The 24,430-nt window shown below is 39.1% G+C and overlaps 1 protein-coding gene across 1 annotated transcript; it reads left to right on the top strand.

The window, feature by feature from the left end:
- Positions 1–197: 197 nt before the first annotated feature.
- Positions 198–21,635, top strand: alad (aminolevulinate dehydratase). The gene is made up of 12 exons (XM_057818114.1): positions 198–288; positions 889–1,014; positions 1,130–1,180; positions 4,472–4,568; positions 4,785–4,920; positions 8,527–8,610; positions 8,943–9,031; positions 9,111–9,166; positions 11,127–11,214; positions 11,420–11,506; positions 18,358–18,487; positions 21,033–21,635. The coding sequence occupies exons 2-12, from the start codon at positions 896–898 to the stop codon at positions 21,089–21,091; spliced, it is 996 nt and encodes a 331-aa protein (XP_057674097.1). The 5' UTR covers positions 198–288; positions 889–895; the 3' UTR covers positions 21,092–21,635.
- Positions 21,636–24,430: the final 2,795 nt, after the last annotated feature.

The raw sequence follows: 24,430 nt of genomic DNA, 5'->3' as shown, positions 1-24,430 counted from the left end.
TGGTGTCCGTATATTAAAAACAACCTCCTTATTTTTCACTAATATAATTATTGCAATAAGATACTTTGTGTTTAAATTTTATCAAATTTAAAATTCAATACGCATCACAATTTAACAATCAGTGGTAACTAATGTGTTAGTTTTTCGCTCCACCTCGTCGCTAGGAGGCGATAGCAATATTTTGTGAAGCTTTGACAGTGTGATTAGAGGCTAAAGAAGAAACAACCGGCGGTCACCTCGCTGAAAGTGTCATCCACTTGGAAACTGTCTACTTACGACTCCCTACAGGTAAGTACAGTTTTATTTTGATTTACGAGTGTTTTAATGGGAATAGTTGTTTTGTCGACGTCTCCGTTATATTGCATATGTCCAAACATTTTTGCCTGGCTGATATGACAACTCAAGTGAGTGATTTCCCGCTGTTTTGCAACGTCATTAAACTGCACAAAACGTCAAAACAAGTGCACTTGTGCAAACCTGCGTTTGTGAAAGCGCATGTTTAGAGTTTTTGCACCTTCATATCTTAATTTAAAATTGATTTTCTTTTATTGTTATTACGTTTTAACAAATAAGTTGTCTTTTTTTCTAGCAACAGTAAATGCACATTAAATTAAAATATTTTGAAGCATTAATCAAAACAGATGTTTGTGACATAAACATGTCTGTCTTCATCTCAATAATATTAATAAAAAGTTATATATAACTAATAGTCACACAAACAACGTGAAAAGTTTAATAAAATACAATTGAAGTAAATATCTTCTGATCTGTATGTAAGCCGTTGTTTGAAAAAGCATCACACATTCTTTGCTAAAGGACAAAATCAACTAATTTTGACATTTTTTTTTCTTCTTTGCTCTGTCCCTATTAATGAATTGTCTGTCTCAGGGTCAAGATGCAGACGCCAGCACAGTCTATCATTCATAGTGGCTACTTCCACCCAACACTCAGATACTGGCAGACATGTGCTACAAATATAAGACCTGAAAACTTAATCTACCCAATTTTCATTACGTAAGTGACTATTTTTTCCCTTAACATGATATTTCATTTCTGTAGGTGACATTTGCACTGTACGGTAATTCTAAAGTATGTCTCGTTCTTACTTTGTCTCTTTTCACTCCGTTAGAGACAGTGCTGATGCAGTTGAACCCATTGGTAGCCTGCCTGGACAAGCCAGGTAAGGAACTTGTAAAAACATCCAGATCCAAGTATTTATTGTCTCACAGAATTGCATTTTCTATCCATACATACATATAAGGACAGCATTTGCACAAAAATGGCAACTGTTTTGGAGGGTGTAGTCCTAAGATAAATAAAAAAGATGGGGGGTGGGGCTTGTGTCAGGGTGGATCGAGTACCAAGTACTGTTTCTGGACATAGATAAGATGAGCATGTGTTAGACACAAAGTGGTTAAATTGCAGTTTTGAAACATGGCGGTAAAATTCACATCAGTGTAGCTTAACTATATCACAGTACATAAAATAGTTTTACCGATCCATAAATTTGGTCTGTTTGCATAGGTCAGAATGCTGTAATTGCACTTAAATTACAGGTGGGGATCATAATGAATTAAACCGATTATTTGACTGATAAAAATTGGGTTATGTGAATTTGATTTTTGTGTGCGCCTATCTTAAAACAATGGAGAATTGGTAGAGTACAGTAAGTGGTTGCAACCATCATGCTCTGCTTTACTCAATCCGAAGTAGTGTGTTGCAAATCTTTGCCAATTGATTGTGGAAAAAGTCAAATATGTATCCATATGCATTAGGTATTATTAACGATCAGAGGTGGGTAGTAACACGTTCCATGTACTCTGTTACATTTACTTCAGTAACTTTTTGAGAAAAATGTACTTCTAAGAGTAGTTTTACTAAGCTATACATTTTGAGTAGATTTGTGAAGAAAAAACGCTACTCTTACTCCGCTACTTTGGGCTACACAAGAGCCGTTACATTTTTCCTCTTTATTCTACATATTAGTTTTTTTTCTCTCTCAGCGATGCCAAGAGTAGAGACGTGCCTGGTGTATTACCGGAGTAGCTGTACCGATTTCGCCAATGAGGCATCACAACAATAATCTCATTACTCCATTATACCAATCAGATGCAAGCTTGCCGTTTTGTCTTCACGTGAGCCTGTTCAATCATGTGGTGTCTTTAAAGCACCGTAAAAAATGAATTATTTGATAAAAAGCGCTACCCTCAACATGACTCGAAAGTGTGGATTTTAACCTCTCTCCCAGTTTTTATTTAGCACCGATTTACCACGGAAAACCGAAGATATAATCCTTTTAATTTCAAAATAGTTATGAAGGAACTCTTCTCTATTCAAACTAGGAACTATTTTTTCCACCAGAGGGCAGTCATGCTCTTTGGACGAGTAATGCTTCATTGTGTAATTTTTTTTTCTCTCGTCGGAATTCAATGATTTTTTTTTTGTATTTCTTTGGCTTAATGTGGTTAAGTAATGGGTTATTGTGCAGTATCATTATACCAACAGTTCATATAGATAACTTTGTGATCAGAAAAAAACTTACCAGTGTTTAAAAAAAGATCCAACAAAAATATAAGCAGTTACTCACAATGTTACTCATTACTTGTGTACAGTGTTACTTCTGTAACCTCTGAAGTTAATTCGTTCCAGGACCTTGTTTGTAAGGTGAAATGGTCGTGTATCGAGCACGATTTTCCCATAAGAATACATTATAATTCCATTAATTTGTTCCACAGCCCGAAAACCTACGTTAAATCCTTAATAAATACTGCTATTACTATTGCAATTACAAAGAGCAAAACAAATGAATTATGAATAAAAATCGGAATAATATAATAATAACAATAATAATAATAATAATAACACCTGTAATAATGTAAGAAATCGGGTTCTAATGTGGTGGATGTATTTTGCGTGGTGTACCTGAACGCACCGCATGGCTGACGACAGAGTGAGTGCAATTGACATTTTACTTTCTCATTTAACGTCATTTTGTTGCTGGTGTCAACTGAGGCGTACAGTTGACGTGTTGTGTTGCACAAGTTCTGACATAAATGATTTAAAAAGCTGACAAAGCTGGCGATCTCTTTGGCATTGGTACCTCAATAATAATTGTCACCTTAACATATAAAGACCGGGGAGCTGAGGTCAGAGGAGTATTGTCAAGCAGTTAACAGATGCGCACCCCATGATCATATTTTTCTATCATTTCCAACTTCATTTCAATGGTAAGCCTCATCATTTTTTTTTTTTTTACCACCTGCTTTAACATTCTTGGAACCCATGTTGAATTCTCTCATAAGTAAATCCGCCGTGTGTCCGTCTTGCGGGAAAACAATGAAATTGCGGCACTTTCATAAATCGTTGAATTTCGAGCATTTCGTCGGATGTAGAAACAAATGGCGAGTCAAATTTTACGTCGGATGCCGAAAAGATCGTGTGTCGAGGTACCACTGTATTCTTTTCACCAAATACTTTCTTATATATGTACTTGAGTACATTTTTTGGACGACTACTTTTACTTGAGTAATATTATTTTGAAGTAACGCTACTCTTACTTGAGTAAAATATTTGGCTACTCGTCTCTACCCCCCTCTGTTAGCTATTATTTGTTGAGTTATAGTTTCAAGTAACTGAATCAAAGCAGACAGAAGCACACTAATTCCTGGTTTTATACGTAACAATTTATAGTGATTAAATTGGTGCTGCAACAATTAATCGATTAACTTTAGTAATTTGATGAGTTTAAAAGCTTTGAATCAAATTTTGCTGCTTCTAGGATTCGTTGAATTAGAGTGGCATTATACATTGATGGGTTATTGTATCTTACTCGAGTGGCAAATCTGAATGATATAACTCCTTTAACATGGCTAGATCCAGCTGCTCCCTGTTAAGAACAACGTACGTTTTTGTTTAAGCTAATATGTTTATGCATTCGTAATGTGGTTTAGAGGTATATTTAACAGTTTTTTGTTGGAAATTGTATTTGAACGATTTGTTTAGAGCATTGTCAAAAAAAGTTTGCATTTTATCGCATTTAAGCTACTGAATCTTTGCTATGCAAGTTAGCCAATTGTTGTTTTGTTGTATTTCGATCCTCATTTATTAATTTTTTAAGACCGTTTGAAGCTAAGCTCAGGTATTTTAATTTATTTTTAAAATCACTTATAGCGCTTGTGAAATGAAAGTTTGAAAAACACTCGGGGATTTTATTTTGTATTCACATTTCATGCTCTTTTGAAAGTGCAGTCTTAGTAAGCCTTTGTTTTACATTTCCTAAAATTAATTCCGCAACATATTAAATGTTCCTAATCTGGTTTCTCGATTATTCGGACAAAAATATATCTAGATTAATCAATTACTTAAATAATCGATCGCTGCAGCCTTAGATTAAATCACTATTAGAAGGAATCTACCCTATCATGTTGCATGATTTTGTGTTCTGTATGCTTTTGCATATTCCCGTTTGTAGATACGGGGTGAACAAGCTGGAGGGAATGTTGCGGCCACTTGTAGAGAACGGCTTGAGATGTGTGCTGGTCTTTGGGGTCCCTGCAAATATAGCAAAGGTTTGTACAGTAAATCGAAAAAGAGGGCTGGAGGGGGGAATAAAAGTGTCACTGTATTTGGAAGTAATTAGCTGCAAATAGACTCATATCCACAGTATCATAAGTTTGATGTCAACAATTTGGAAAGGTGAAAGTCCTTAGTATAAAGCTGAATTTATTTTGAGGGTGATAATATAGCTCTGAAGTATGTAGACACACTGTTCTTTTGTGCACTAGGATGAAAGAGGGTCAGGGGCAGACACTGATGACACGCCAGCCGTGATGGCCGTGAAGAAGATCAGATCCTTATTCCCCGACCTGCTGGTGGCTTGTGACGTTTGCTTGTGTCCATACACATCACACGGTCATTGTGGTCAGTGTCTTATTATATGATACACTTTGATTGGCCAGAACTTGAGTTTTAAGTACATTTCAAGATGACTCTGAACCGTTTCGCTGTTTGCTAATTTGACCTCTAAACATTTGAGTGAGTGCACTTTCGAATGTCTAGAGGTTTAAAGTGCCTGTGACACCATAAAAAAATCTTAAATAGCATTGTTATGTGAATTACAAATCATATTTTGAGACTATTCGACTGTATACAACAATTTGGCAAAGCACAGATGATGAGAAATAAGTCTTTCAATCTGCCTTTAGGCTACTCCTGTTATTATCGCTCTCTGGCGCCGCCATCTGGGTGATGACGCCGGCACAGTAACGATTTCAGCTGATTTAGAATTCAGTCCAATGGAGGAGGAAGATTCAGAACGAGGAAAATGCGACAGACAGCAGCAAAATGTCATCAATGTTTTTATTTCTCTTGTCCAATATTTTTACAGATTATTCTTTTTATCTAAGTATTTTTTCCCAATTGCTAAATAAATTGTATGGTCATGATAAATAACGGTCTTGGGCTAAATGGAATATGAAATATTAAAAATTCATTTATTTAGTACGACAGGGCTAAATTACTGCATAATGGTCCAAACTGCCAATATCTTAAACCTCCCGAACGGTATTTTATGCCACCGGAGTTAGTCCGGCTTTTGTCGTTTCCCTGCCCCGGCTTCGGAGACAAAGGAAAGAGCATAAACAAAACAGTAGGCGTGAGAGCTAGGTGACATGCTAACCCGAACCGAGCGGCTCTTTCAAGGCTCTTCCTCGCCTTTCGAAAATGAAAAATCACACAAAACTAACCCGACTCATGTCACACATGGCACGGCGGCGGGGGTGATTCTTCTAGGTGGACAGGGAGCATTGTCACCCACAAAATGCAAGCCACCTCCTTTTTAAAATGTTTGCCATGATCCCAGAATTTGACATAACATAAAACGCGTAGCTTACTCACTTCGTCATCCGTTCAATGGTCTCTAGATTGTCGGACTTGTTTTGCCAATTCTTCGCTTTGAACAGCATCTTTTGGAAATCCAAAAAGCCTCACACCACTCTCCCTGGCGTAGCAACAAAAGGCTGCAGCACGTTGAGCTGGCATGATACAAAAAAATAATTGAAATAATCCGCAAGATCAGATTAATCCACAGTCCTTCTGCATACTGTAGTAATGGCTGTATTGTGAAGATGATCAGTCCGCTGACATCACATTCGCCATCGTCCTCAAACAAGACTCTGGCCGCAAGTCACTCATTTTCATAGTGCGGGATTCAAAAAATTGAATGAATATATGGATCGCTTCCACACACGTCTAAGTGGTCCATTTCATTCAGGAGCATAAATTACTGTGTGTAATATGAAATAAACATGCTTTTTTTGTGTCACAGGCACTTTAAGGTTTCAAGACCTGTTCTTGATGTTCTCTAACAAGGAGTTGGGAGACATCTTGTTTGAGCCTCATAATGGCAAAATACTCAAAGCAAATGCCATAATGGGTGTAGATCATCTGGCCCACAATGGGGGGAAAGGGAGAAAGGGAAAATTTGTTGTTTTGTTGGTTGGGTTTGAAATATAGCGTACACTGCTGGCCAAAAGTATTGGCGCCCCTGTAATTCTGTTAGATAATGCTTGATTTCTCCCAGAAAATGATTGCAGTTACAAATGCTTTGGTAGTAATATAATCATTTATTTAGCTTGCAATGCAAAAACACACAAGAGAATGAAAAAAAAAATCATAATTGTTTTACACAAAACTCCAAAAACGGGCCGGACAAAAGTATTGGCACCCTCAGCCTATTAATTGGTAGCACAACCTTTAGACAAAATAACTGCGAACAATCACTTCCGGTATCAATCAATGAGTTTCTTACAATGCTCTGCTGGAATTTTAGACCATTCTTCTTTGGCCAACTGCTCCAGGTCTCAGAGCTTTGAAGGGTGCCGTCTCCAAACTGCTATTTTAGGATCTCTCCACCTGTGTTCTATGGGACTCAGGTCTGGACTCATTGCTGACCAATTTAGAAGTCTCCAGTGCTTTCTCTCAAACCATTTTCTAGTGCTTTTTGAAGTGTGTTTTGGGTCATTGTCCTGCTGGAAGACCCATGACCTTTGAGGGAGACCCAGCTTTCTCACACTTGGCCCTACATTATGCTGCAAAATTTGTTGGTAGTCTTCAGACTTCATAATGGCATGCACACGGTCAAGCAGTCTAGTGCAAGAGGAAGCAAAGCAACCCCAAAACATCTGGGAACCTCCGCCATGTTTGACTGTGGGGACTGTGTTCTTTTCTTTGAAGGCCTCATTTTTTTCTTGTAAACTCAATGTTGATGCCTTTTCCCAAAAAGCTCTACTTTTCTTCTTCCAAAACGTTTTCCGCTTTCTCAGGTAAGTTTTGGCAACTCCAGCCTGGCTTTTTAAAGTCTCTGCGTCAGAAGTGGGGTCTTCCTGGGTATCCTACCATAGAGTCCCTTTTCATTCAGACGCCGACAGATAGTACAGGTTGACACTGTTGTACCCCCGGACTGCAGGACAGCTTGAACTTGTTTGGATGTTAGTTGAGGTTTTTTATCCAGCATCCGCACAATCTTTTGTTGAAATCTCCCGTTAATTTTTCTTTTCTGTCCACATCTAGGGAGGTTAGCCACAGTGCCGTGGGCTTTATTCCTGAAATACCTGCAACATGAAGCAATTATCAGAGAAGCCCAAAATTTGAAAAATAAGGTCCTAATGAAACCTTTTTTTCATATTTGTAAAAAGTCAAAATGAATATGTGTAATAAGCGCTCTAATATCTATAACTGTTGCTAAATTCTGTTTCTTTTTCTCATGGAACCTGCAGATACATGTGTTGACTTGCATCCATCATTTTTTTTTTTTTAAAAAGAAATGTCAAAATTCTGAATTAGTCTCAAAATCATGAAATTTTAGGTGTATCAAATGTGTTACTCTTGGCAATAAAGGGTTATACTTATTGATGACACTGCGCACGGTAGACCCAGGAACATTCAGGTCTTTAGAGATGGACTTGTAGCCTTGAGATTGCCCATGCTTCCAAACAATTTTGCTTCTCAAGTCCCCAAACAGTTCTTTGGTCTTCTTTCTTTTCTCCATGCTCAATGTGGTACATACAAGGAAACAGGACAGAGGTTGAGTCAACTTTAATCCATTTTAGCTGGCTGCAAGTGGGATTTAGTTATTGCCCCCACCAGTTATGTGCCACGGGTAAGTAACAGGTGCTGTTTATTACACAAATTAGAGAAGGATCAAATGATTTTTCAAAGGGTGCCAATACTTTTGTCCGGCCCATTTTTGGAGTTTTGTGTAAAATGATAATGATTTTTTAAAAATCAGTCTCTTTTATGTTTTTTCATTGCAAGCAAAATAAATGAAGATATTACTACCAAAGTATTAGTAATTGCAATCATTTTCTGGGAGAAATAGAGCATTATCTGACAGAATTGCAGGGGTGCCAATACTTTTGGCCAACAGTGTATATCTTATGGCATGTTGCAGGTACTGCATACGACAGCAATTAAGTGTGCAGTGGGTTAGGTCTGAGAATCTCTCTTATCTTTTAATTTCTTCTCTAGGTATCTTGAATGAGGGTGGTTCTCTTAACAATGATGCTAGCTGTTTGAGACTGGCAGAAGTGGCACTGTCTTACGCCAAAGCTGGTAAAAAGTTTTCTTTTTTTTGATGGCTTTTAAAAGTCTATGCTTGGCTGGCCCTCTTTTATTTGTATGAACTCAGCAGATTTGTACTCGATGTGCAAACAAAAACTGGCATAAACGGTGGGATTCTTGAAACATGGTAATTAAAGCAACAATTTCGTAGCTTGACCTAAAAACGAAAAAGTCAAGCAATACCGCACGAATTGGAATATAGAACATTAAACTCCATAAACAACCATTTCAAAATGTAAACTATACCTGGGGAATCATGGGAGAACAATAGTTTTTCAGTGGTCAATAATTATTAACAATCTATTCATCATGTTTTTCTGCAGGTTGTCATATAATTGCTCCCTCTGATATGATGGATGGCAGAGTCGGGGCCATAAAACAAGCGCTGCTTGCTAATGGTTTAGGAAACAGGGTAAGTTGGGCAAGTAAACGATTGCAAACTGTTTCACATTCATTCAAACAATAAAGATCCGGTTTGCTTTTAACTACAGGTGTCAGTGCTAAGCTACAGTGCCAAATTTGCCTCATGTTATTATGGTCCTTTCAGGTAAGTAAAGTACAGGATGTGAACACATTCATGGACATTTAAAGCATATTAACCAGTGTTGTCTTTGGTCGCCCTTTCAATTTTTGACTTAGTCTTAGTCTTTTGGACGAAAATACTTAGTCCTAGACATATTTTAGTCATTTCAAAATGTTTTTGTCTAGTTTTAGTCGACAAAATCTCATGCAAATTTTGTCTAGCTTTAGTTGACAGTTACTCAAAATGTTTTTATTTGTAAATTTCCAGTTCAAAGTTTTAGTCCAAAAATAAAGGTTTCCAACAATTTAAAGCAACACTTGGTAACTTTTCAGTTTTGGTCGATTAGCGATGCCGGTGGACAAAAGCAGTAGTGTTTTGCCTTAAGGAAGACTGCGTTTCCCATGAGGACCAGCACATAGTGTCGTAAAATCCTCATCTACCGGTCGCCTGCAGATGGATTTAACAACGTTTCTGTTTTCAGCGGCTGTGTGAAGGTTGAATAGTAATGAGGTAATGAATCCAGTTGTGGCTGAAAAATAGCATATGACAGTTAGCAGCCGTGTGGCTGCCCTCTTTTCCCACACAACCCCGTCAGCACTGACGAGTTGGGTTGGTTTTGGCGTCACACCAGCGAGTGAAAGCCGCCAGTGTTGATTCTAGAGTGTCCTTTTATCCTTTTTTTTCCTCCTCAGACAAAACTTTTGTTGCTCTGCCATCTTTGCAGATTTCTCGTTAAAGCGTTCGCCTCAACCTCTGCCTTTAATGTATGGGGAAATTACGTATGCCGTAAAGCAGTCAGCACGTTTGTAGTTTTTTTGTGTGGCAGGCGTCCTGCCACCCTCCTCAAAGTTAAATAGTGCTGGAGAAAGTGATACAGACCCCCTCAAGATATAAAAGAAGTGTCATTCAACTAGTAGTTGTCAGTAAACATATCATCACAAATGTTATGAAAGTATGTAATAAAGGTTGAAAAGTTACCTAGTGTTGCTTTAAAATGAACATCGACTAGCACATGTTGTAGCGTCTATAAAGACCGCTAACTTTGTGATAATACACACTCAGCAGGAAAAGTAATACATTATTTTCAGTTAAATCTACCTACACTGCAAATTTAAGATGTCTTAATCAGATATTTTTCTTAAATCTTGTCAATTTTCTTTTTTTGACTATACTAAACTTTTAAATATACCAACTTGTTGCTTAAAATTAGTCCATTAAGCTTATTTTCCAGTTAGCTATTTTTCCTATTTCAAGAAATCCGAGTAAAATCTACCAGAATCACTGGCAGATCATTTCACCTTTTCCCAGTAAATTTACACTGAAAGCAAGGGAATTTAAGTAGGTTTAAGGAGGTGTGTTTTTGCAGTGTAGAAGCCACGAACTGTGTGTAAAAAAAACGTCCGAGCGTTTAACATCCTCTAAACTTAAACTGACCAGAAAGGCCAAGTGGCAATGGTTTAGACTTGCCAGTGTTTTAAGAAGACGCTCGCCATTCTAAAGCTAATGCTAATGCGAATGCTACGCTAACGCTATGATTTGAATTTAGCGTCTGATGATCACTCAGCAGTCAGCACAAACCTTTAAGGGCTAAAGCAACATTGTATAATCTGTCTTGCCAAGATAATAAGAAAACATCTTACAGTGTTTCCACACAAGAAAGATGGAGCACAAACTAGCTCAAGACACATCTTGAACTGTGGTAAAGAGGGAGAGGCGCAGCGCATCACACATGAGTAACACATACAATCTGAAAATGTCACGCATTGTAAACATATGACGGAAACGATGTCGCTTTTTCGTCTCATCAGACGAAAACTGGCATTCGTCTCATTATGTTCTAGTGTCCCAAGCCACATTTTTAGGATGTCATCGTCACGTTATCGTCACCATCACGAAAAAATTGTTCGTCGTCGAAATATTTTCGTGATTGTCATTGTTGACGAAAACAACACTGATATTAACACTTCCAGTGATGTCTATGCAGAGATGCTGCACAGTCCAAGCCAGCTTTTGGGGACAGGCGCTGCTACCAACTTCCTCCTGGAGCAAGAGGTCTTGCCATTCGGGCTGTGGTAAATTGCACTACTCACAAAACGTTAACGATATTGGGCTTTCCAGTAAAAAATGAACCCAAAATGAGGTTCAAGGTCATTTCAGTTCACCTTGATGTTTAACCAGAAAGCCAAGTATTACTAGCTTTTTGTCAATTGTGTATATCTGTCCATTTTATTTAAACATGTAAGATTCTGAAATTTGTAATACTGTTCTGTGTCTCAGGAACGAGATGTAAAGGAGGGAGCTGATATGTTGATGGTGAAACCAGGTCTGCCGTATTTGGACGTTGTGAGAGAAGTCAAAGACAAGGTTTGTTTTATTGATGACAGCATCACTATTTTGCATACTGGCAAACATTTGTAGGTTTTGAAAATTCACATTATTACCCGTAGGTGTAATGTAGGACGGGGCGGGGGGCATGTCACTTGCAGTTTTACTGTTACAACATCACATACTACTGTATACTAATGTATACACATACTATTGTCACATACTAACTGTTATTATGTGTTATCACTAGGGTTGGGTATTGAGCATCGATGGGATCAGGGACTAACACTCCGGTTCTCCCAGAACTGTTGGAATTTTAAAATTTCGATTCCAAGTTTCGATGTGCTGACCGCCGACGGAAAAAATAGCTGCCGAACATCACGAAGGAGAAGCCACATGAAGAGTAACTCCGTTATGAGCAAATCAAATGAAGTTGCTAATTTAGCTTAGCACAAAAACGTTTTGCTTTGGTTCATATAAATGACATCAAAGTAACGGAGTAAACACACCAAAATGATATCAGACCCACTGTTAAAATGTGCAAACTTGCAGACTTTGTTTTATCAAGGGTTCCCAACGATGTGTCGTGTAAAGGAGGTGTGTAACGTCTGTACACCTCAAGGATTCATTTCCAACTAATGTTCTTTTTGCCTGTTGCTTCCAGTAGGTCACCACTAGGGGAAGCCAAGCGCACATAGCAAAACCAAAGAAAAACTGCCGACTCCAGAGTTACAGTCATAGGCGGATATACTATTCAGGCGAAGTGGGCGATTGCCTTAGGCCCCCAACCAGTAGGGGGCCCCCAACCAGCTGCCCTTGCCCCAACGAGCAAGGGCTTGGGCCACCGGAGCCAGCAGCACCCCCAGCTATTCGTCATGTATAATAATGTCAGCATACCAAACAAACAAATAACAAGTGAAAAAAGAAAGCCATTTGAATGCTGCATTTATATTATCACTTTCCCCCACACACACTACAATGGACTATTCCACGACGAAGGACCGAGTATCAGTCGCTTAGCTTCATTTAATGCCGTTTAGCTTCGCTTAGCTCCGTTTAGCATCGCTTAGCTCCGCTTAGCTGTTTGTTAGCTTCACTTAGCGCTCCCGCGTTTTTCACGCCACTAAGCTTGCTATTTTTACAGCTCACTTGCTGCTTTGCACGTCGGCTATCGTTTATTTCGAACACATGAGCGAACGTGCTCTCCACGAGACCCAAAGTGCAGTGATGGAGAAGTTGAGAACAGGCCGCTAATGCCTCTTTAAACTTTCTTCTTCTTCTTCACACCGAACATAAAATACACGACAGCACACCCTGTGGCGAAACAATGCAGTACAGTTCCAATCAGTCATACAATAACACTCAACAGCTGGTTAACAGCATTTGCTAATGAAAAAAAAACTAAATCTATTAGTGACACCACAAGCAATGACGAAGAATGTTTTTTTACGAAGTGTAAAGCTTACCTCCGGTGAACATTAAAAAAAAAAACCAAAAAAAAAAACCACGTCATGTTCGTCATATAAATAATAATGAATTCTGGAGTTAATCCCACATACTTCAGAATTAATATAATATGTTAAGTAAATACTACAGAATACAGATTCTACACTAAGAATAGCTTTCAAATGACGCTCTTTATGACAAATATGATTGGCAATGAATAATTATTATTAAAGATACACGATAATATCGGTCACCGATAATTATCGGCCGATAATGGCAATTATGACGTCACACAGATAATCCAGATAATAAAAAAATTCAACCGATAATGCAATCCGGTAATTATATACTTGATTTAGCCTCCAAATGTGCGCAACCGAAGAATTCAGCACGCCGCCTCCTCAACCCCTCCCCTCTCTGAAGCCCCTGAGGGAGGAGGGGTTGAGGAGGCGGAGTTACACGACAAGAAGTAGTTCAATATTATGGCGGCTGTTACTAAAAAAACGACGCTCCCACCATCTGCGAAACATGTACCGTAGAAGTTCCACGAGGCAGAAAGAAAGCGTCCTCATTCAAAACCACTAACCCAGCAGCCATTTAAAACTGCATCACAAAGATTTTTGGAATGAATACGAGGCTGCTGCTAGCGGGAATGCTAAAGCTATTGTAAACACTAACAAAGTTAAACTTCAGGGCTTGTGACAATACAGAGTCGGGCTGTTTGGGAATGCAGCCCAAGGCGGGTGGTAAATTCGCATCTAAGGCTAAACACCGGCAAGACTGGAGACCGATAGTCGGCAGGTAGCCGTCTTCCGACGGAGCCTGCCGCTCTGGCCGAACAGGTGTCGGCACAACACCGGCAGGCCGCCGCCGCCTCGCCGTAGGCGGGCCGAGCAGAGCGGTTCCCCGGCTTCGGGACCTCCGGCGAACACCCCGGTTTCTCGAGCGTTCCCACACGGCGTGCGAGCAGAGCCAGGACCCGAATACGCCGCGGCGAACCGGCTGGGGCGGGCGGATTATCCTGTATCCTATCCTTTTTTTTACCTAAATGACCCGAGAACCAAAGCCCTGGATAAAAAAATAATGCAGTTTATACAACCACCATTCTTCATGAAAAAGTGATGTCCAGTAAGCAAGCTTATCATGACGGCACAGCGGTTAGATGATAATTTAAACATGGAGAAAACGAAGTCAGCCAGCCAATAATGCATTCAGTATGTAAAATGACGAGCGGTCAGATGACTTTGTAAACGCTGCCTTTATTTTCAGCTTAACAAAACTCAGGCACAAAACAACACGCACGCGGATGCGAGCTCCAACTCCGTCCAAATAGTACTGCCGTGTATCAGTTTAGCTGCTGTAAAGCAAATGTCGTGAAAGCCGCAAATGTAAACAAAGTGCTGCAGAATGGGTACATGACATCTCGCTCTTTTGAGTTAATCATTTTCACAGTGTGCAACAAAGCATATAACATTGGCAATCACTTTTCAAATTATTTAACTTATTTCTCTGATCAATTACAGTCACAGTAGATAATCAAATTCTTAAATCAATATTCTGTAGCCACAAATATTATTCAAAATCTTCTTCCAAGTTTTTTTTTTTTTTTTTCAGGATTAAGTATAATAATGTATTGCTTAAAACAAGGCTGTTAAGATTATTTTCAGCTAGCTATTTTTCTTGCAAGAAATCTGAGAGAAATACACTTGAAGCGATGGCAGATAATTTCACTTATTGCCAATAGATTTACACTTAAACTGACTAGTTTTAAGGAGGTGTGTTTTGCAGTGTATTAATGTTATATATGTTAGGAATGGCTTACTTTTAAAGGCATTTTTGTGCAACTTAGGTATTTAGTCTTTAAGTAATTGTTGCCAAAAGTTTACCATTACACAATGTCAGACAATCTGTCATTATTAAGATGTTTGAATTGACGACTTGTTCATATTTTATATTGAAAAAAAGAGCAATAAATTATATTTTTTCACAGTAACATTTTCTTTTTTGTATACTTTAAAATTTTACATAAATCTTTTAACAGAATTATCGGCTTGACATTATCGGTTATCGTTTGGAATGAGGAGGAATTTATCGGTTATCGGTATCGGTTGAAAAATGTATTATCGTGCATCACTAATTATTATAATTGTTATACTACTATTATACTGTATGTAGTAGTATACTATAATAATAGTGCTAGAATTTTTTTTTTTTAAAGAATTGTTTTGAATAATGTTGGAAAGGCAAAGTCAGTGTTCTGAATCTGTTTACTTACCATTCTTTTGCAATAGTAAATGCTATCAGCATTTAACCTCATTGTTTATTTGTAATTAATTATTGTTATTTACATGATTATTTGTACTTTAATAAAGAATTTAAGTGTTCCAAAATGGTTTTGTGAATTAATAAGCGCCAACAAAAATTTCATTGCTAAATTAGTAAAAAAAAAAAAAAAAAAAAAGAAAATTATTAGATTAGTCGACTAATCGTAAAGCTAGTCGGCTGAATAATCTGGAGAAAATTTGTCGTTTAGGACAGCCCTAGTGTACCGGAACATATTTCCTCCACACCCTTCTCACCTTTTCAACCCCTGACCCATGAAGTGGGCCCCTGGATATGTTCGCCTTAGGCCCCAAAATTGCCAAGTCCACCACTGGTTTCAATAATGATATCTTGTGGACGGATGAATAATATATCAGTTTAGAAAGAAATCAAACTTGAAAAGTAGTCAATTTAAGAACACGGGCCACAACACTCCACACCTGACATCTGCAAGATGTAGGCTCTTAACTAACTTGTAGAAATACCACCTAAAACAAACGATGCAATACAATAAATGCCTGCAGCATAAGACACTGTAAAACAGGGGAGGGGTGTCCAAACTTTTTGCAAAGGGGGCCAGATTTGGTGTGGTAAAAATGTGGGGGACTACCTTGGCTAATTTATGTAGAACAATATATTTAAGCAGATGTTTAGCAAGCCATTCCGTGTGTCACATTTGCTTTATTATTTTTTTTCAAGGGTTAACAATTTCGCAACTAGCCTTTGTGGCGTCCTCTTTCGACTCTCGGGCTCTTGCGAAATACTGCAGCAATGAAATTAAACTAGCTTCAAGTTGCTTCAATTTCTCGCTACGCATCTTCCCTGTAATCTTCTCATACATGTCAGCGTGTCTTGTTTGGTAATATCGCCTCTCATTGAACTCTTTAAAAACAGCAACTGTCTCTTTGCAAATGAGGCAGACACAGTTCTTGCGTATTTTAGTGAAGAAATAGTCCAATTTCCACTGATCTTTGAATCGTCGGCCGTCGCAGTCAACTTTCTTTTTTTTTTTTGTCGATTGTCGCCATATTAGAAAATTGGGAGTAAAGGGTCACACGGGGTAATGTTGCTTAGAGTGCTGCTGCCTTTTAGTGGGTAAATAAGGAGCAGCATTTAGTGTGCTACTTCATATGCTGGTAGCAGTACTGCTGACCAATTTTAAGTGTGTGGGCCAGACGTTATTGATTTTAAGACAGAGGCTGGGGGCCGGATGAAATTTGACCAAGGGCCGCATTTGGCCCCCGGGCCGGACTTTGGACATGTCTGCTCTAAAACATAGGCAAAAGAATAGACCCTACCCATGTGACGTCACAACTCCACTCTCCTGAATGGTACCGCCCACTTGTCCGTCAAAACATAGTGTTAACCTGTTACGGCTACGTACATTTCTCCTATTTACGGCGTGTTTTTCTGCTCCTTAACATTAATAATCAAAATGGTGAAGGTGTGTGTGGCTGTTGGTTGCACTAACAGAGAAGATGGAAGGAGAGACTTGAAGTTTTACCGTATTCCGAGGGATCCAAAGAGGAGAGCAAAATGGACGGCTGCAATTCGACGTGAAAACTGGGCACCACAAAATCACCACAGACTATGTAGTAGTCATTTTATATCCGGTAAGATGCATTTAAGATATACTTAGAGGGTTTTGGGCTGACAAATAACCACAATTAAGATCATTGCGAGGCTAATCGCCAACAACATACGACGTAGTACGACATAGTTTCAAATTCAAGATGTTTGTGACTTCCCTTTCTTCCACCATCGTTATTTTTTATATAATATTTAGCTGGTACCAAGTGAAAGAAACTGGCCTCGTCTACGGGGCTGACAAATAACCACAATTAAGATCATTGGGAGGCTAATCGCCGACAACATACGACGTAGTACGACATAGTTTCAAATTCAAGATGTTTGTGACTTCCCTTTCTTCCACCATTGTTATTTTTTGAATAATATTTAGCTGGTGCCAAGTGAAAGAAACTGGCCTCATCTACGGGGCTGACAAATAACCACAATTAAGATCATTGCTAGGCTAATCGCCGACAACATACACGTATGTATGTAGTGAGAGTGCTATCGCTAAACCATATAAACATTAAAAGCCTTAACTCCATTGACAAACGACATGAAATACATTAGACTTGACAGTGGATGTTAGCAATAACAAAAGATTCTGAATTGAAAATTTCGTAACTCACCTTTCCAAGCACAAGATAGATTCCTGCCGAATTTTCGTGGACGAGGACCTGTTTCACCCAACCAGCAACGAAGTATTTATAAGCCTCCAAGCTCTTGAAGTTTTTCAAATTTTCGTGGGAATAGGCTGATTTTGTGTGGACAAGATAATTGTAAATATCAGCGTAGCAGATGTCAGGCAGACAGGGCGAAGACAGTGGGTCGAAAAACATCGATTTGGGCATCAAATATGGATCTGGCGACTGTATAGAACGAAGCTTTTCCACATAACGCCTTTTATGCAACACATCCAGTGAGTTTACGGCATCAGAAAGCACCGGGTCTTCCATGAAATGCATTTTAAATTCCTCGATCAATTGCAAACAATGCTAATACAGAGACAAAATGACGGACAAGTGGGCGGAACCACACAGCGAGCACGTGGTTTTGTGACGTCGGTGGGTAGGGTATATACGTGTAAATGTTTTCTCTCTGAGCTTTTGAAAAATAAACAATCTTTGTGAAAGTTCACCACTGTGGAAAGAAACTTCATCATATTCAAGTTCAAAGACTGATATTTATATACAAGTTAAAAATTGAAAGTTCATATGATTTAAAAAATAATCGAGAAGTTAAGAAATTAATATTGATTATGCAATTTTTTGTATCCTGCCATTAAAAGAATCTAAATCAAGAATCGTTTAGAGCCGGAATCGAAACGTGGAATCGGAACCCTTCAAATTCAAACGATGTCCAAGTTATCACCTCCCTTCCCCACTCACAAAATGTTTGTTCCCACACCTGTCACACCAAATTTACACCACTGCACCTATCATGTATGCATTTAAAGAAATGAACAATCCCATTTTGTCAAGCATTTAAAACAATCACACGTTATTCAGCCATGTGTAGATGTAGTAACTTTTTTTTTTTTTTTTTGCTCTCAGTTTCCCACTCATCCCCTTGCTGTTTATAATGTGTCGGGGGAGTTTGCCATGATGTGGCACGGAGCGCAAGCTGGAGCCTTTGACTTAAAAGCCGCAGTGATGGAAGCTATGACCGGTTTCCGCAGAGCAGGTGAGCATAGGATGTGGGATGTTAAAGCCAGAGTCATTGCATTTACTGCATTGCAGTAGGTATAAAAGTACTGAGCAAGAACACCTAAAGGCATCAACTGAAAAGTTAATGTTTCAGTGTCATTTTGAGTTTTATCCAAGTCTTGGTGTAATATCCCTCCCTTCAAGGGAACATCACATTGGTATTTCCTCATCTCCTCGTTGGCTGCATTTACATGCAGACAATATGTGAATTAGGTTCAATATTCCATATTTTAGACATTTGGAATTAGAGTGGTAAGAAGAAGTATCTGAACCTTTTGGAATTTCTCACATTTCTGCTTAAAATCACCATAAAATGTAATCTGATCTTTGTCAAAATCACACAGTTGAAAATGAGGATAGCATGCAAACAATGACAAAAGGGGTAAAAAGAAGTAAGTGAACCCTCAGCCTAAGGAGACTTAAAGAGCAATTGAAACCAATTTTTACCAAACAATTTAATGCAGATGTGTGCCCAATCACTGATGAGTGGTTTAAAGCTGCCCTGCCCACTATAAGACACACATCTGGTAAGAAATGTCTTGTTGAGAAGCATTGTCTGATGTGCATCATGGCTTCGTCAAAAGAGCTGTCTGAAGACCTGCGATCAAGGATTGTTCATTTGTATAAAGCTGGGAAAGGATACAAAACCATCTCTAATGCCCCTTACCCACTGAAACTAGTGGGTCAACGCGCGTTTTTCCAAGCCGATGCAACCCACTAGCAATTGGCATTTGGCACCTTTCCCACGGACAAAAAAAAAGCCGTCTTTTTTTTTTCTTCTTCACCTGTCTAACCCCCCCCCCCCCATCCGTGCGTAAGGTTCATGACGTCACCACGCTAAGATGCGCTTCGACAAGTGCGACCGAATTCATTCAGTTCAAGGAAGTAAACAATGCAAAGCAACACAGAAGCCTCATTTCCGTTTGTGTTCTCTGTTTTCATGGTTTTTACTGCCCTCAAAATGGTCGAAATGCAGCAAAGGATCAACACTCTGCTTGTGCTGAGGCAACGTAGGCGACATGAATTTTGGCTTGAAATTGAAAGGAGTCGTGTACGTCACAGAAGGAGGAGAAGAGCCTTTGTTTCATCTGTTATGGCTATTGCTAACGCTGCTACACCGACTGTTCGCTGTATGTGGATCTGGGCTAGAGCACATGGTTTTTGTTTTTTGTCATGATGCATCACGTACTAGCCTACGTCACCATTAGCGTGTTGACTGTTGACCCGGGGTTTTGCTTTCACACTGCATGGCGAGCAGAGCCGAGGTGATTTTAACGCGGGTCGCTTGGCGGGTCGATTGACACGGGTCGCTGCACCTTTCCCACTGCCACCAAAAGCCGATTGTTAGCGGATTGACACGGGTTTTTTGGCCAGTGGGAAAGGGGTATAAAAGTCTGGCTGTTCATCAATCGACAGTCAGAGAAGTTGTCTACAAATGGAGAGAGTTTGGCATTGTTGCTTCTCTCCCAAGGAGTGGCCATCCACCAAAGATGATGCCAAGAGTTCAACGCAGATTACTCAGAGAGGAAAAAAAAAAAGAACCCTAAAGAATCTGCTAAAGACTTACAGAAATCACTGGCACAGTCCAATACTGCACAAATCAACTATATGTAAAACTATGGCCAAGAATGGTGTTCATGGGAGGACTCCACGGAGGAAGCCACTGCTGTCTAAAAAAACATTGTTGCTCATTTAATTTTCTCAAAAAGGCACTTGGACACTGTTTTGCTACCTCAGGGCCTGGACAACTTGCAATCAAGAATGGAAGAATGAACTCTAAAGTTTATCCAGGATGTTTTGCAGGAAAACCTGAGGCCGTCTGTCAGACACTTGAAGCTAAAATGAGGATGGATGCTGCAACAAGACAACGATCCAAAACACAGAAGTAAATAAACTTCAGAATGGTTTCAGAAGAACAAAATTACACGTTCTAGAGTGGCCAAATCAAAGTCCAGACTTGTACCCCATTGAGATGCTGTGACATGACTTAAAGACAGCGATTCATGCCAGACATCCCAGGAATCTGACTGAACAACAGCAGTTTTGTAGAGAAGAATGGGCCAAGATTAGCCCAGATCGATGTGCCAGATTGAGCTGAACCTACAGGAAGCGTCTGGTTGAAGTTTTTGCTGCCAAAAGGGGGCCACAAAGTATTAAATGTGATAGTTCACTCACTAATCCCCCCCCCCCCCCCCCGTCATTGTTTGAATAATATCCTTATAAAAATATCAAAACCTATAAATGTTTGGTTTTAGTTGAATCAGACACTGTTTTTTCATCTGTGTGATTTTGACAAAGATCAGATCACATTTGATGGTGATTTTATGCAGAAATGCGAAAAAGTCCAAAAGGTTCATTTTCGTACCACTGTATCTGTTAAGATGCACAAGTGTACAAGGTTGTAAATCAATTACTGTATTGCTACCGCACGGCCCCACAATTTTTGAAAGACTGCTTAAGTGTGATAACAGTTCTTCCTGTCTATTACTGTTGTGCCTTATTGTTTTTCCCCCGTTTTTAAGGTGCTGACATTATCATTACCTACTACACCCCTCAGTTGCTCAACTGGCTGAAAGAATGAGGATGTGAGTCTCCATTAAGAAGACATTGTCTCCTTTTAAAGCTAATGACCAAAAATCTGCAATTGAAAATCTTAGGCCTTTGGCAAATATTGTACATTTTGGCATTTATTCGCGTCTGTATTGGGAAAACTGGGCTATACATAAAAATGTGTGGCATTACTGTTTTTTTTTTTTTTAAACGTTGTTTTGAGCACCTAATATCCTAGTTAAACAGGTGCAGCTAATAAAAAAATTGATGTTTTGTCTTTTCTAGGCATTTCCAAAAGTCAAATTGTTATGTTATATACAGTCGGGTCCCTAAATACTGGGACAGTGACAGTTTTGAGCATCCCAGCTCTGTACCATACAACAGTGGATTTGAAATAAAGCTATTGAAAAAAATGTTTTTTTAATAGATGTAACCGTTATAAACCCCATGCATTTCAGCCTTCTGGTAATAATATTCTCCTAATGTATTAAATTTCAGGAACAATGTAATTCCAACCACAGTCAAGCAATGTTCGATACCTGTGACGTAGTGCTGTTTTATCCACTTGTGCCATTACTTCCCTTCAATGAAATGCATTTAAAAAAAAAAAAGTTTAAAAATTTTTATTTTTTATTTTTTGAGGTTATGTACTAAATTTTACTTTTGCAACCTCACGCGACGCGAGTGATCCTTTTATTTCAGTTGTAAACACTAGGCTTCTATTTATCTTTTTACTGTCAAAATTACAATAATTGAAAAACGGAAAAGTTGCACTGTTAGGACATTTATTCACAAATACACTAATTTGTAGAACTATAGTCATTGGGGATGTCCCCGATCTGATCACCTGATCTGAAATTGGGTCGATCGCGTCATTTTTCAGAGGATTGGAACCAGGTGAACGGGATTGGATTTTCGTTTAAATTAAAACATTTTAAAAAAATTTATGGGATAAAAATTAACAAAAGAATCAGGAAATACAATAGCATTGCCAAAAGAAACCTAAATTTATACATTTTATACCCCGCAAGACTCTCAGAAAAGTGGAGGAAGTACTGTAAAAAGTACAGTACTGTAACATGCTTGGAACCTTAGTTAAAAAAAAATATATATATATATAATATAGATGACCATCGTGTGCATTTTTTATTTGATATCTTTCAATGCATTGTAGGATGTGATATTTTTAAATAGATGACACATAAGCTTTTAGCTAAACTTACTATATACAGTGCCTCGCAAAAGTATTCGGCCCCCTTGAATCTTGCAACCTTTCGCCACATTTCAGGCTTCAAACATAAAGATATGAAATTTAATTTTTTTGTCAAGAATCAACAACAAGTGGGACACAATCGTGAAGTGGAACAACATTGATTGGATAATTTAAACTTTTTTAACAAATAAAAAACTGAAAAGTGGGGCGTGCAATATTATTCGGCCCCTTTACTTTCAGTGCAGCAAACTCACTCCAGAAGTTCAGTGAGGATCTCTGAATGATCCAATGTTGTCCTAAATGACCGATGATGATAAATAGAATCCACCTGTGTGTAATCAAGTCTCCGTATAAATGCACCTGCTCTGTGATAGTCTCAGGGTTCTGTTTAAAGTGCAGAGAGCATTATGAAAACCAAGGAACACACCAGGCAGGTCCGAGATACTGTTGTGGAGAAGTTTAAAGCCGGATTTGGATACAAAAAGATTTCCCAAGCTTTAAACATCTCAAGGAGCACTGTACAAGCCATCATACTGAAATGGAAGGAGCATCAGACCACTGCAAATCTACCAAGACCCGGCCGTCCTTCCAAACTTTTTTCTCAAGGAGAAAACTAATCAGAGATGCAGCCAAGAGGCCCATGATCACTCTGGATGAACTGCAGAGATCTACAACTGAGGTGGGAGAGTCTGTCCATAGGACAACAATCAGTCGTACACTGCACAAATCTGGGCTTTATGGAAGAGTGGCAGGAAGAAAGCCATTTCTCAAAGATATCCATAAAAAGTCTCGTTTAAAGTTTGCCACAAGCCACCTGGGAGACACACCAAACATGTGGAAGAAGGTGCTCTGGTCAGATGAAACCAAAATTGAACTTTTTGGCCACAATGCAAAACGATATGTTTGGCGTAAAAGCAACACAGCTCATCACCCTGAACACACCATCCCCACTGTCAAACATGGTGGTGGCAGCATCATGGTTTGGGCCTGCTTTTCTTCAGCAGGGACAGGGAAGATGGTTAAAATTGACGGGAAGATGGATGCAGCCAAATACAGGAACATTCTGGAAGAAAACCTGTTGGTATCTGCACAAGACCTGAGACTGGGACGGAGATTTATCTTCCAACAGCACAATGATCCAAAACATAAAGCCAAATCTACAATGGAATGGTTCAAAAATAAACATATCCAGGTGTTAGAATGGCCAAGTCAAAGTCCAGACCTGAATCCAATCGAGAATCTGTGGAAAGAGCTGAAGACTGCTGTTCACAAACACTCTCCATCCAGCCTCACTGAGCTCGAGCTGTTTTGCAAGGAAGAATGGGCAAGAATGTCAGTCTCTCGATGTGCAAAACTGATAGAAACATACCCCAAGCGACTTGCAGCTGTAATTGGAGCAAAAGGTGGCACTACAAAGTATTAACGCAAGGGGGCCGAATAATATTGCACGCCCCACTTTTCAGTTTTTTATTTGTTAAAAAGTTTAAATTATCCAATAAATTTTGTTCCACTTCACGGTTGTGTCCCACTTGTTGTTGGTTCTTGACAAAAAATTAAAATTTTATATCTTTATGTTTGAAGCCTGAAATGTGGCGAAAGGTTGCAAGGTTCAAGAGGGCTGAATACTTTTGCAAGGCACTGTATTTCAATGTGCTGAGTGCAAATCACTTAAGTTGAAGCGTATCAAGAAATTAGCTACATTTCTCACTCTCAATTCACGTATATGTACACAAAGGCACCAATATTTGTTGATGTGTTTATAACATTTTATAATGACTGTGTGTTGCCAGAATTAACATAGCATTTAGAACAAGCAAAAACAGCAGCACCACATTTTCAATTTTGGGTGTATCTCATAGAGACACGTTTCTGGCTGGTGACAATGTTCAGACAAATATTCTGAGTAGAACTTTTAACCCAGAGTCTAGAAGGGTGTTGTCTATTAAAAAATGCATTGGACACGTAGGTCCAGCGTAGTGGAGCGAAATTCACTTTACACAGTAATTCACAGTAATAGGGTGGTAGGTGGGTCCCACACTTTTTCCTTATGGCGTGGCTCCTGGGGTGTGGCCTCCCCTCTGCCTGGGCTGCCGGCCGCTGGAGTGGGATTGGGGGGTCGGGGCTCCAATCTTGCATCGCCCCGTAGCAGTTCCTCGA

Source organism: Corythoichthys intestinalis, chromosome 17, assembly GCF_030265065.1.
Source record: "Corythoichthys intestinalis isolate RoL2023-P3 chromosome 17, ASM3026506v1, whole genome shotgun sequence".
Classification (NCBI taxonomy): Eukaryota; Metazoa; Chordata; class Actinopteri; order Syngnathiformes; family Syngnathidae; genus Corythoichthys; species Corythoichthys intestinalis.
This window is presented reverse-complemented; position numbering and strand designations above follow the sequence as displayed.

Bases quoted from the DNA above. Each gene is read 5' to 3' on its own strand.
- alad (XM_057818114.1), top strand. From the start codon at position 896: ATGCAGACGCCAGCACAGTCTATCATTCATAGTGGCTACTTCCACCCA. The intron at 1,181-4,471 runs GTAAGGAACTTG...TCCCGTTTGTAG, and splicing joins AGCCTGCCTGGACAAGCCAG to ATACGGGGTGAACAAGCTGG. The intron at 9,032-9,110 runs GTAAGTTGGGCA...TTTTAACTACAG, and splicing joins CTAATGGTTTAGGAAACAGG to GTGTCAGTGCTAAGCTACAG.